Below are 13,038 nucleotides of genomic sequence, written 5' to 3' on the forward strand. Positions count from 1 at the left end.
GAATTTAGTTAATATTAATGCACCAATGTTGGTTTTTCAGTTTTGAAAAAGGTGTCATGGTGATGTAAGATAACATTAGGCAAAACTGGAACTGGGTCAAGGGTATGTATACAGGAACCATCTATACTATCTTTGCAACTTTTCTATAAATCTAAAACTACTCCCAAAATAAAAAGTTTATTTAAAAAAATGTAAATTAACTCTATTCCAGGAGCAGCAACTCCACTTCTTCCCATCCACTTTAAACAAGTCCTTGCAGAATTGCACAAGGAGGTGTGTACAAGGGTCTTCACTGCAGAACTGTTACTATCAAAGAAAAAAAAAATAAAATAATTGCAACAGAATGACTAAAGAAACCATGAAATATCTATATTATGGAATATTATAAAGCACTTAAAAATGAAATATCTACATGTAATGGGAAGATACAATGCTGAGTGAAAAAATAGACTGTGGAAGGGTACTATGAGATATGGTAAGAAAAATGAAAAGATAACACACAAAACCTTTCTATATATACTCCTGGGGCATTTATAAACACGTCTATGTTGAGATAAAGAGTGTTCACAGTGGCGACTTATATAAGGGAAACTAGAATTCAAGATGGTGGCCAAGGGGATTTGAGTTTTATTCCAAGATGTTGAATTTATTGTACAAGAAGAATGCCTACATTATTTACCTGGGGAATTACAAGTGATTAATTTTTTTAAGGTAGGGAGAAAATTTTCCTCTAACATTAGAGAGCAAATGGCAGGGTAAGGTTCTGGCAGTTGCTATGGTGCAATAATGCAGAGGGCATCCCATGGAGACCAGCAGTATTACTGGAGGCCCTTGGCCGGAAGCCCAGCCTAGGTCCCTGAGACAAGCACGTACTCTCGTGGTAGATGTTACAACAGCAGCTGGCCTTAACACTGGAGAGGCCAATAATGTCATGTTCAATGTATTTTGTTTCCAATAGAGGTGCAAGCATCTCAATGCCTTGAGGGCTCGTGCAGCCACCTGGATTAAAAAAAAAAATCCCCATGTGCTACTGAAAGAAACGGACTTCTTCCCTCTACTCCAGCTGACCTTAGAATCCAAGGTTTATTTTACACTCACTGTCAAGAATAAAAGCAGAGCCAATCAGGACTACTGCCGTTGTTTTAGATGACAAATGTCAAACTATTCTGGCAGATATGGAAGATACTGTCCTTTTCTTTTATACTCATTATCCTACATTAAGCCACATTGAACTTCCTTATAAGATAGGACTACAAAAACACATGGAATAGGTTGGAGAAAATTTAACTCAGAGCATATATTTAAGTAAGTGCTTAAAGCTCCATTTAAAATACTACAGTTTTCCTTAATATGTTTTAAAGAGATCATTCCCCACCAGTAATCAGATATTTTTAAAATAACATTTGAGAAGCTTTAGCTATACAATTAAAAGTAAGTTTCTCCTCTACCATAGCTAAATACATTTCAGATGATGAGAAGCCAAGGCCCCCTTCCAACTCTCAGTCTTCATTCAAACAGGTCACAGAGATTCTGTAGTTCATCATTTTAATAGCACAAAATTAACACAATACTCTTTGCACTGAGACAATAAAACTTGAACCCTGCTGAACCCAATTGCGCTTTCTCTGTGCTTACACTTAGGTAAATGATATGCTGGAAAAAGTCACACTATAAATTCACAATTGCAACCCTCAATAGGCAATGAACACCACCAACCACTCCCACACATCTCTAGTTATCTCACTCACCTCCTCTCCAAATGACCATTTTGAATCTTATCCATTCTCCTCAAACCTCCAACCGTCCACCACACCATCCCTTTCCCTCTTATGCCTCTCCCTACACCACTCCTATTTTATAGATAAAATAGATGCCATAGAGGACCAAGTCCCTTATCTTCCCAAAACCTAGTATGCAAACCTGTTCCATCTACTCCAATTGTGACCTTCCCTCCTGTAACAGAAAGGAAATTATCCCTACTCCCAAGGCTAGTTTGAGATACCAGCCCCTCCTATCCTGTCAAAATCAATCACCACTTCTTTCTCATGTGTAATCAACCTCTTCCTCTTAACAGGATCCTTTCTATTGGCTTTTAAATAGGCTCAAGAGGATCTAACCCCACCTGCCTGGCTTCACCAGCTTCCCATCCCTTCAGATCTCTCCTTCCCTTCAAAGCCAAACTTCTCAAAACAGTTGTCCATACGTGTCTCTGTCACATCAGCTGCCACTCACTGCTCCCCCATTCCAATATAGCTCCCAGCTCTGTCACCTGACAAAACAATTCCTGCTAAGGTCATGATGACTTTTTCAATCTAAATCCAACACATGTTTTATATCCAACATCTTATCTGACTCTCAGCAGGATCTGACGACTTATTTCTTCTTAAAGTACTTTCTTCTTCCCTCAGCCTCTATGAAAATTTCCTCCTAGCCCTCTGGTTGCTCCTCCATCTCCTCTCCAGGCTCACCCTCCTTTATTCGGCCCATAAATGTGGTAGTTCTTCACAGCTCAGTCCTTCCACCTGTCTTCCTAAACAATCCCACCCCTGCCCTTGGCTTCAATTATGACCAATATGCAGATGACTCACAAATTTAAAAACCCAGCCCAAACCCTGCATCAGAACTCCAGGTCTGCATATTAACTTTGTTTGCTATTTTCTCTTGAATGACTAAAATGTAACTCAAACTCAATACATATAAAACTGATCCTCATGATCTCCCAAACTTGATCTTCTTCCAACATTATCTATCCCAATAAATAATGGTTTGGTTCCAAATTCAATCAATCACAAACACTGCAATATTACTATCTCTCAAATCTATCTCAGCTACTGTCACCCACTCTAGTCATTTCTCTTGGGCTTTTGCAACAGCCTCCTATGGGATCTACCATAACCATCTGTTCCCTGGTTGGTGGCCAGAATACACTTTTGGAAGCATAAACTCACCCTTCTCTTTAGACAAAACATTTAATAGATTCTTATTGTTCTTAGGATAAACACACAGACAAAGCTCTTTAAAAATGCATTTAAGATCCTGAGTTGGCCTGCCTCCTCCCTACCCTTTTCCTGTTCCTCACTCTATTCCGGAGTAGCCACCTGGGTCTTCTTCCCAGCTCTTGTCTTCACTGTGCTCGTTCTCACCACTGGCCTTTTATATAGCTTTCTCCCTTGCCCAGAGACTCTTCACACAGTCTCCTGCTTCTCATCTTTCAGACAGCAGTTAAGCATAAGTTCTTCCTGGAATCCCATCCCGACTTGGTTGGTCTCCCTAGGATTTGCTCTCTTAACACTATCTAGCTCTTTTGCATAATACTGATTGTATTGCAATTTTGCATTTATTTGTCTTTCCCAGTAGACTCCACTAAGGTCTACAATGCAAGGAATCAGATCTCTTTTAGCTCAATTTTGTATTTCTAGTATCTAGCACAGTAGTATGCTTTTAATAACTATCTGCTGAATCAACAAATGAATGACCATCTACAACATTTGAGGTTGAAAACTTTTCTGCTAAATGTCCAAATTCAATGGGTTCTTGAAATCAAGTCACTTTTGTTTGGGACCACCGTAAATACCTTCTTCCCTTTATATATAAATTACTTAAAATAGCCCTGGAAAATGAATCCCTAGCTCCAGCTTGCTTTTCTCTGATTCACCCTATGTAAAGCTGATAGGATGCTGGGGCAACATCTTCTTATGGGCAGTCAAGATGGTAATAGAAAAGGGGACCAAGTGGGGAAAAAAAGACTGCAAAAGGAAAGGGAAGCTTCAAACCATTCATTTGAGGCTGGTAAGAAAAACTCTAGGACCAAATGTTAGATTATCTTAATATGTGAAGAGATGTTATATTCAAGAATCAACAGATTAATTTTTGGTAGCTCTGGATGAAAGCTTCTGGGAGACAGAGCTCAGCTCGATAAGAGGAAGACCATTCAGTCAATTAGAACTATCTCAGTGTGGTCACTCTTTTTAAAGCATTAACTGTGTCATGACCCAGTGAATTCAAACCTTGTCTGGTGAAAGGCATAGCACAGAGAATGGTGGTTCTCAAGCATTTTTGTATCAGCTGTGGAAATCTTTCTTCAAACAAAAGTTTATGCCAGACCGATACATGGGAGCATCTCTGTGGGCAGATGACTGCCACCTCCCCACTGCCCACCCAACCCCTCTCTGCCACTGCAACAGGAGCAGCCTACTGGCAGTTTCTACATAGAAACATGCATGCTTCCCCTGCCCAGTCCTTCTCAGCTTTTACTGAGGTGGGGGTGGAGTGGAGGACAGTACTTCTCTTTTTTCCATTTTCTTTGATCAGCTAATGAATATGATTTTTCCATGAAAATCCTTTCCTCAACATAAATGTAGATTTTGTTCTTTTCAAAGAATTTTTCTGTGTACGTTTACCATGTTGCCTTAACTTTACTGTAAATTCCCTTATGGCACTAATCTTTGGTCTCCTGCTTTGGAATCACATATAATACCAAGTATAGTAGGAGGTAATAAAAAAAGAGGAAAGAAAAACCCAAACCCTTCTGATGTGAAAAGTGAAGGTAATTACTCCAGGTCTGATTCATAAAAATACCTAACACATGAATAGAAAACACAGGAAAGTGAAGAAACAATTTCATATACACATTCTCCATGTTTTAGCCAATCCCAGTCCCCTCTCCCTTTTTACCCCCACAGATCACGATTATACTTGTCTCACATTCTTTCCTCAGAAGAAGGAAAGCAGATTCTTTCCAGAAAGCAGTTCCAAGAGATGGAATGCTTTTCATAGGAAAACCTGCTTTGACTGGTATCTCTAGGGAAAAAGCTCACTCTTATTATATGTCCTGGTCTTATTTCCTGTATCTTCTTTAATGATTATAATTCATGAATAAGAATTCCAAATAAAAAAGTTTGAATTTAGACCACTGTACTTACACTGTCCACTCACAGGAGGGATTTTTCCAATTACAAATTAAAGAAGCTTGTGCTCCACTTGCTTCATAATGTAGAACAGTTTCTAGGTGAGTAAGTCTAGGTGATAATAGCAGTGGTGATGGTAGTAGAGGCAAATGTGTGAAAAGTACTTTCCAAAGAAGCATTTATATTTTCCCAGAGGTATTTGATAACTTTTATGTATTTTTAGGTTAATTTCCTTTTAATGGATTCCTGTTCTAAGAAGCTAAGGCAATGGACTTCTGAAAAAAATCACATTTGTATCCTTCAATTCTGATTTAGAAGATCAGATATGAACATGGTATAAATCAGAAGTTTCCACTGCTGATGTTATGTATTAAGATGCATAAATATTTACTGAATATAGTATAGTAAGCAGTATATTTTGGGGAGTAATCAAAATGCTGACACATTCTAAACTATCAAAGGAATTGTTCTTGAGGAAGAACATACATTTATAGTGACATTTTCAAATCTCCTAAAATTTTATGGTGAGAGACTCTACATGATATAATGAAAAATAACTGAATTTGGCATCAGGACAACCTGGCTCAAATTCTGGCTCTATCACCAACTAATAAAGTGACTAATTATTTCTCTTACTGCACCTCAGTTTCCTCATTTATAAAATATAAGACTTGGACATTCACATCTGAAGTTTAAATTCATCCTACTCTACAAAAGGAATGCCCCTAATTAGAGTGCACTGACAATATCACCTTGTGATTTCTATGTGGAGACATAGAAGACATAGAAATGGTTTAATAAAGTGCTTTTTAGGAGTTGGTGACACACTTATCAATTCATTCACTTACTTGCTCATTCACTCATTTTAGCATCATATTCACACACTATCCAAATAAATTCATGTCAAGTGTTCTAGTAGGTTATGTAATTTTTAAGTAACAGGTCTTACATATTCTGCTAGATATAAAATTAGCATAAATTAACATTTGGTTTATGTTTTCATCAATCAAAAAGGACAAAGGCCTCTAAATCTCCTAAAAATCACCTAATTTTATCTCAGGCAATGATAGTCTCTGACACATCAGGTATGAGCACCTCAATTAACCATACTTTAGCAATGATTTTATGAAAGTGATACAGAAAACACAGGGAACAAAGTAAAACTAAATGGAATTACATTAAACTTAAAAACTTTTGTGCATCAAAAGACACAATCAATAGATGCAATAAAAAAAGTGACCTTGGGGCGCCTGGATGCCTTGGTCAGTTAAGCATCTGACTCAGGTCATGATCTTGCAGTTGTGAGATCAAGCCCCATGTCGTGCTCTGTGCTGAGCGTGGAGCCTATTTAGGATTCTCTCTGTCCCTCTCTCTCTGCACCCGCCCCCCCCCCCAAATCTCAAAATAAATAAGTAAACTTAAAAAATGCAATCTATGGAATGAGAAAAAATATTTGCAGGCCACATGTCAAATAAAGAGTTAATATCAGAATATATTAACTCCAACAATTCAACAACAAAAAAATCAAGTAACCTGATTAAAAAAATGGGTAAAGAACTTGAACAGACATTTCTCCAAAGATATAAAAATGGCCAACAAGTATATGAAAAGATGCTCAATATCACTAATCATCAGAGAAATGCCAATCAAAACCACAATAAGATACCACCTCACAGCCATGTGGACGGCTACTATTAAAAAACCAGAAAACAGGGGCACCTGGCTGGCTCAGTCGGTGGAGCATGCAATTCTTGATCTCGGGGTTGTGAGTTCAAGCCCTGTGTTGTGTGTAAATATTACTTAAAAACAAAATCTTAAAAAAAACAAACAAAAAACCAGAAGCAGAAAATAATGTGTTGGTAAGAATGCGGAGAAATCAGAACCACTGCTAGTGGGAATGTAAAATGCTGCAACTACCATGGAAAACATTATGGAGGTTCCTCAAAAAATTAAAAACAGAACTACCATTCAATCCAGCAGTCCCATCTCTGGGTATATATCCAAAAGAATTGAAAGCAGGGTCTCCAAGAGATATTTGCACACCAAGGTCACCGGCGCACTGTTCAAAATGCAGAAGAAGCAATCCAAATGTCCACTGAGCGATGAACGGATAATCAAAAAGCGTTCAATGGAATAATACTCCACTTCAAAAAGAAAGGCAATCTTGTTACATGCTACAACATAGATGAACCACCTTAACGACGTTATGGTAAGTGAAATAAACTAGTCACAAAAAGACAATACTCCATGATTCCACATGTATGAAGTATCTAAAGTGGTCAGTATTATGCACTGAATTGTGTTCTCCACAAATTCACATGTTGAATATGAACAGTTAGGGCTCTAACCCCCAATGGGACTGTATTTGGAGACAGGGCCTTTCAAGAAGTACTTAAGTTGACTGAGGTCATTAAGAATGGGGCTCTAATCAGATAGAACTGCTGTCCTTATCAGAAGAGGAAGAGAAGCAAGAACTTCTTCCATCTCCACCCCCTCTCATCTTTCTCTTTGTTCTCACAAACAGAAGGGGTCATGCGTGGTAGACACAGTGAGAAGGAGGTTGTCTACAAGCCCATGTGAGAGGTCTTACCAGAAACCATCCTGACGGCACCTTGATCCTGGACTTCTAGTCACCAGAGCCTTTGAGAAAATAAGTTTCTGGTTTTTAAGTCATCCAGTCTTTGGCACTTTGTTATGACAGGCGTAGCAGACTAACACACTCTATTTTATTTTATTTTTAATTTTTTTTAAATTTATTTTTTAAAATTATTTTTATTTATTTATTTTATTTTATTTACTTTATTTTCTACTTTATTTTAATACATAAAATAGAATAGTGGTTACCAGGGGCTGGGGGATAGAGGGAGAAAGAATTGTCTAATGGGTATAGAGTTTTCAGCTGCAAAATAAAAAAGCTCTGGCGATCTCATTTTGGAAAATGTGGGAAAATGTGGGAAGATCCACTACCAATAATAGGACTCATGACTTAAAACAATGAAGAGAATTCAATTTAGCTTTTAAAAAAAGCCCACTTCTTTGCACTTAGTGATTACATTCCCTAAATTCTTTTCTCTTATAGACATAAGAACAAAGGACTTAAAACCTATAAAATTCTTCATCATTGTTAATTAAAAATAAATCTATTTTTCACATGTCCCTAAAGAAAATGAGCGAAGTATAACAATAAACATTTATGTTAGGTTTGTACTTATCCTTTTTACTCTAACTAACTTAACGTGTGGGATTATAGAGGTTTGGGCTCATGCTGCAGTAAAATTTCTCTTATTTGCTGGCCTAAAAAAAATTTCCAGAAACTAGTGGGCTGTGCCACCCAGAGGGAAAAGGTAGACATAGCTGGGTTTCAGGAGATCATCCACAACAGGGTTTTTCAACGTTGGCACTACTAGCATTTGGGGCTGGATCATTCTTTGTTGTTGAGGCTCTCTGAGGCATTGTAGGATGTTTAAGAGCATCCTAGGCTTTACCTACTAGATTCTAGTAGCCCCTCAAGTTGTGACAACCAAAAATGTCCCAGACATTGCCAAATATCCCCTCAGGGGCAAAATGACTCCCATTCTAGAAAATAGCAGCCATGGATGAATTGATGATTTAGCACAAACTGCAGGAGTAGTTAAGATAGGGTGGTCCAAAGCTAAAAAGTTAATATTTATGATCTAAATTCTGATATACAAACTAAACAATATAAGTTGTAAGATAATTGTGGGCAAGGGGTACGGGGATAAAAAACAATAGACTTCAAAATGTCAAGAGACATGTGTGTCTATTGCTAGAAAGAAAGAACATTCTAAATATGTTACTTGCCACTTTTTGTGTGTGTCCTCAAGGAACTAAAACCATAGTTACATTTGCTATTTTCCTCTTTTAGACTGCCATCTGGCAATCCACACTTCCACTAAAAAAAAAAAAAATTGCAACCAATTGGACTAAAATAGTTAATGCACCACCCCACATGCCAAAAATATGCCAGGGAATCTACGGTTTGCTCAGTAATGCCCCCAAAGAAAGAAACTAATGTCTCCTAAAAGACAACGTCCTTGAAAGACAAAAGCAAGTAACTAGCAGAATGCTTACCCAACTTGTGAAGTTCCCCTCCTACCTTTGGGGGATAAAGAATCAAACAGTAGTAGAAGAAGAAAACAAAAGCAGTTATACACAACAGGCAAACTGAAGTCATCAAACTCATTTATTATATCCCTAAGACATGACATACAAAGTTAAAAAAGGAAAAAAAAAGTCACTAATCAAATACAGAACACAACTGACTATAGTCATTGTATTTCCAGTGTCATGGTAATTTGTTAGGAATGAGCGAAATAATGAGACAGTGCATCGAATCTCTGTCACACAACTCAAAACAGGCAGTGTAAAGATTCTTCACAATAATGAATATAAGGTTCATCACAGTAACTTAGTCTACCACCGCTTCCTTTTTCTTAGCACCCAAAAGTTGTCAAAAGACAAACTGTCACAACCAAACTGGTATATCCTTAGAGTTCTCTTTCACAAATCCATAAAGGCAGTTACCAACAGAGGAACAGCAATTATCAAATATAAAAATAAGCAGAAAACGAGGTACCATTCATTTGACAAATGCTTTGTTAAATGTGACCATAAATTTTATATACTGAGAACTTCTACAAGAACTCACCTAGATGTAGTAAGGAGCAAGACGCACAAGGTCCTGGTTCACAAGGAGTATACATCCTAGCACATGAATTCTAGTGGAATTATCAAACATTTGCAGAAAGTAACACCGTAAAGCAAAGTTAGAAACACAAGGAACGTTTTCAAAGAGAGGAGAGTTAACACCCCAAGAAAAGAGTTAACAGAGAGAACAGAAGACTTGAAGTATCATTATTGGTATCACAGATACTGAGAAAACAATTCATTTGTAAGACAGAACAGATTGTGACATAAGAGAACATTTTGAATAAACACATTTAGATACATCTGTGTGAAATCTTAGAAAAACAATGATAAAGAGAAATCCTATAGGTTTTCAGAGAGATAACATATAAGAGATTTTCAGATACTCAAGGATTGACTACAGTCCAACTTTAACAGTACATAAAAGAGCGGATTTCATCAAATCAATGAAACAAAGACTAGTAAGTGAAAAACCAAACTGTAAAAAGATACATACTATACAGTACTATTTATAAATATTTTTAAAACATCAAATATTTTTATGAAAATGGACTTATACAATAAAAATATAAAACCCTTATGGCCATGATACGTTAAGAGGGAAGCAAGGGGAGCCTGGGCGGCTCAGTTGGTTAGGCATCCAACTCTTGATTTCAGCTCAGGTCATGATCTTGCAGTTTTGTGAGTTCAGGCTCTGTGTCAGGCTCTGTGCTGACAGTGAGGAGCCTGTTTGGGATTGTCTCTCTTTCTCCCTCTCTCTCTACCCCTCCCCTCTGTCTCTCTCAAAATAAATAAAGTTTAAAAATATATTACAAAAAAAAAAAGAAGGAAGCAAATAGGTCAGGTCAGGGCAGTGGCTTGATACTTCCCTAAGAAGAAACTGCCACCATCACCAGAATCATACATGATCTCAACATAGAGGACAGAGTTCAGGAGACAGGGAGAAAAGAAGAAATGCAAAACCTTATTAAGGAAAAGTCTTTTCTCTTACTGCAGGTAAGAAGGGACTACTATATAACAAATTAGCAATTAAAAAAAAAAAGGAAAGTAAATATAACAATATTAACATCAGGCAAATTGGAATTAAGCGGAAATAGCATCACATAGAAGGACAGCAAAAATCTCTCCTGGATAAAATATGCAATTAGTCAAGTTGTCATGGCACAAACATTTATGTACCTAATAACATACCTTCAAAATATACAATGCAAAAACTGATATCAAAATCAGAAGAAAATAACTTATTCATAATCATAGTATGATTTAACACATCCTTCTCAAAAGTCCACATTTCAAATAAATAAAAAACATAAAAGATTTTAACAGCTTCACCACATAAATCCACATAAATCTATAAAGGCACACACAAACACACACAGAAGTAAATGTAGAACACAAGCAACAAAGAGCTTAAAAGGTAACTATGTATTAGGCCATACACGTGCACACATACATACACACACCAAAGTGCCCAAAACATCAAAGCATAAGCCAGAGTCTCTGATCATACCTCAAAACAACAAAAGGATCTATATCTGACCTGTTTCATTTAGACTGGCATCAGATGGACAAAAATCTAAATGGCAGCTTGGGTGACGTTACAGAAAAATGGGCATTTATAGAAACTTCAGGTAGGAATATAAATTTGCAATGCCTTTTTACAAAGTAACTAGTATTATCTATCAAAATTTTAAATGTTGTACCATTGCTTCAGCAATTCTACTTCTAGAAATCCCTCATAAAAAAAAGCACACATAATTACAAACCAAATTTGTATAACGACACACAATGAAATGCTACTTATAGCAGCAAAATTGTAATAACCCAAGTATCTATCAACAGAAAAACAGTTAAATTATTTATAGTACACCCATTACATAAAAATGCAAAGCACTGACTTGTAAAGAATCTCCCAAGACACAGTGTTGCTTTCTTTTTAAGTGTAAAAAATACACATGTATCTTCCAAATTATGTTAAGATGAAAAATAAACAGAAAAAGGAATTGAAGAATATACAACATACTTTTTACTTCCAGAAAGGGGCATGATGGAGAACTTTCACATTTTACTTTATGTATGTCTCAACTGTTTAAATATTTCATGATTGGTACTGCTTATATAATCCAAAAAAAAAAAAAAAAAAAGATGAGCAATTTTTCAAAATTTCGTATTTACTTCCTAGAAAACAACTGGCATCTTTCTGTTCTTAGTACAAATTTGATCAAACCCATTGGAGAGTACAGGACAAGTATAAACTTCAATCTGTTCTCTCTGCCAGGAACACTGCTCTCTCAGATAAAGCTCACTCCTTTACTTCAAGTTTTCCACTTAAATATCGTCTTAGGAAACATCCTTGACTTTTCAACATAAAATGACAACCTCCTACACCCATCCTACTCCTCCCCAACTACTTTACCTTGCTTTGTATTTCAGGAGAGTAATCTAACACCTGTGTTTTGTGATAATAGTACCTACCCCACAGGGTTGTTGTTAGGCTTAAATGAGCTAGAAGCCCTCAGATGAGTGCCTGACTCTTTAGCAGGAGCCACGAGTCACATGGCCACATTGGTCCACGGTTTTATGCCTCTTCTGTTTATGGTCTGCCTTCTCCCCATGAGAATGACAATCCCAGGAAGAAAGGACTAGGTTTTTTTCACTATTGCCTCCCCAATGCCTGGAAAGTGCTTCTCAGTAAATATTCATAGCTGTTGATGCCTGATTAAGTACTACAGCCATATGCATAGACAGCTGAGATTACAAGAAAAAGACCAATTATTTTCAGTAAAAGCAAGCTTTGTACACATTAGCATGAATCATCTGTAATAATTCAATCTACTTGAAAGCATAACATTTAGCAGTACAACTCCTAGAAGCTTCAAATAGGGAAGTGGCATAGTACCATTTAATTCATTAATTTCTCAACACCAAATGGCAAAAGAAACTAAACAACGTGGAATGAGAAAACAAACACACAACTTACTTTTCATTCCTGCTTTTGACACATGGCTGGTAGAGGACCTTGACAGCATTCCAGGCAGAACTGGAATCTGCCTTTAAGATGTCTTCCAACAGGGGGAATTTTGTGATACCTCTGGAACTTCCCAAAGATTCAATCACCAAACTGTCTGAGTTTAAAAGCCATAGCTAAAGATACGGAGAGAAAAGTCCAAGTATAAGGATATCATTATCACTCATTATCATATTTCATACCATCACTAAAAAACAAAACACAAATAAAACGTAAAATACCAGAAAAAATACAGGAGAATCATGTATATAATTTTTAAGCATGGTAAGTCTTTCAAAGTATAACATCTGGTAGAGTCACTGAGATTATAAAAGTTAAAAAAAAAAGAGAGAGAGACAACCAACGAGGAGAAACTATTTAATAGCATATAACAAAGGTATTATCTATAAGATATACAGCTCCCAGGAAACAATAAGGGGGCAAAAACAGCCCAAC

General features: G+C 36.8%; 1 protein-coding gene across 13 annotated transcripts in view; it reads right to left on the reverse strand.

The window, feature by feature from the left end:
• The window catches only part of UBE3D (ubiquitin protein ligase E3D), a 241,686-nt gene that overhangs the window by 180,981 nt on the left and 47,667 nt on the right, over positions 1 to 13,038 (reverse strand). For all 13 annotated transcript variants that reach the window (XM_042939251.1, XM_042939253.1, XM_042939255.1 and 10 more), the window contains exon 8: positions 12,556 to 12,719. In XM_042939251.1, the coding sequence (XP_042795185.1) occupies positions 12,556 to 12,719 (164 nt within the window). The remainder of the gene's footprint in view (positions 1 to 12,555; positions 12,720 to 13,038) is intronic.

This window comes from Panthera leo, chromosome B2, assembly GCF_018350215.1.
Source record: "Panthera leo isolate Ple1 chromosome B2, P.leo_Ple1_pat1.1, whole genome shotgun sequence".
Classification (NCBI taxonomy): domain Eukaryota; kingdom Metazoa; phylum Chordata; class Mammalia; order Carnivora; family Felidae; genus Panthera; species Panthera leo.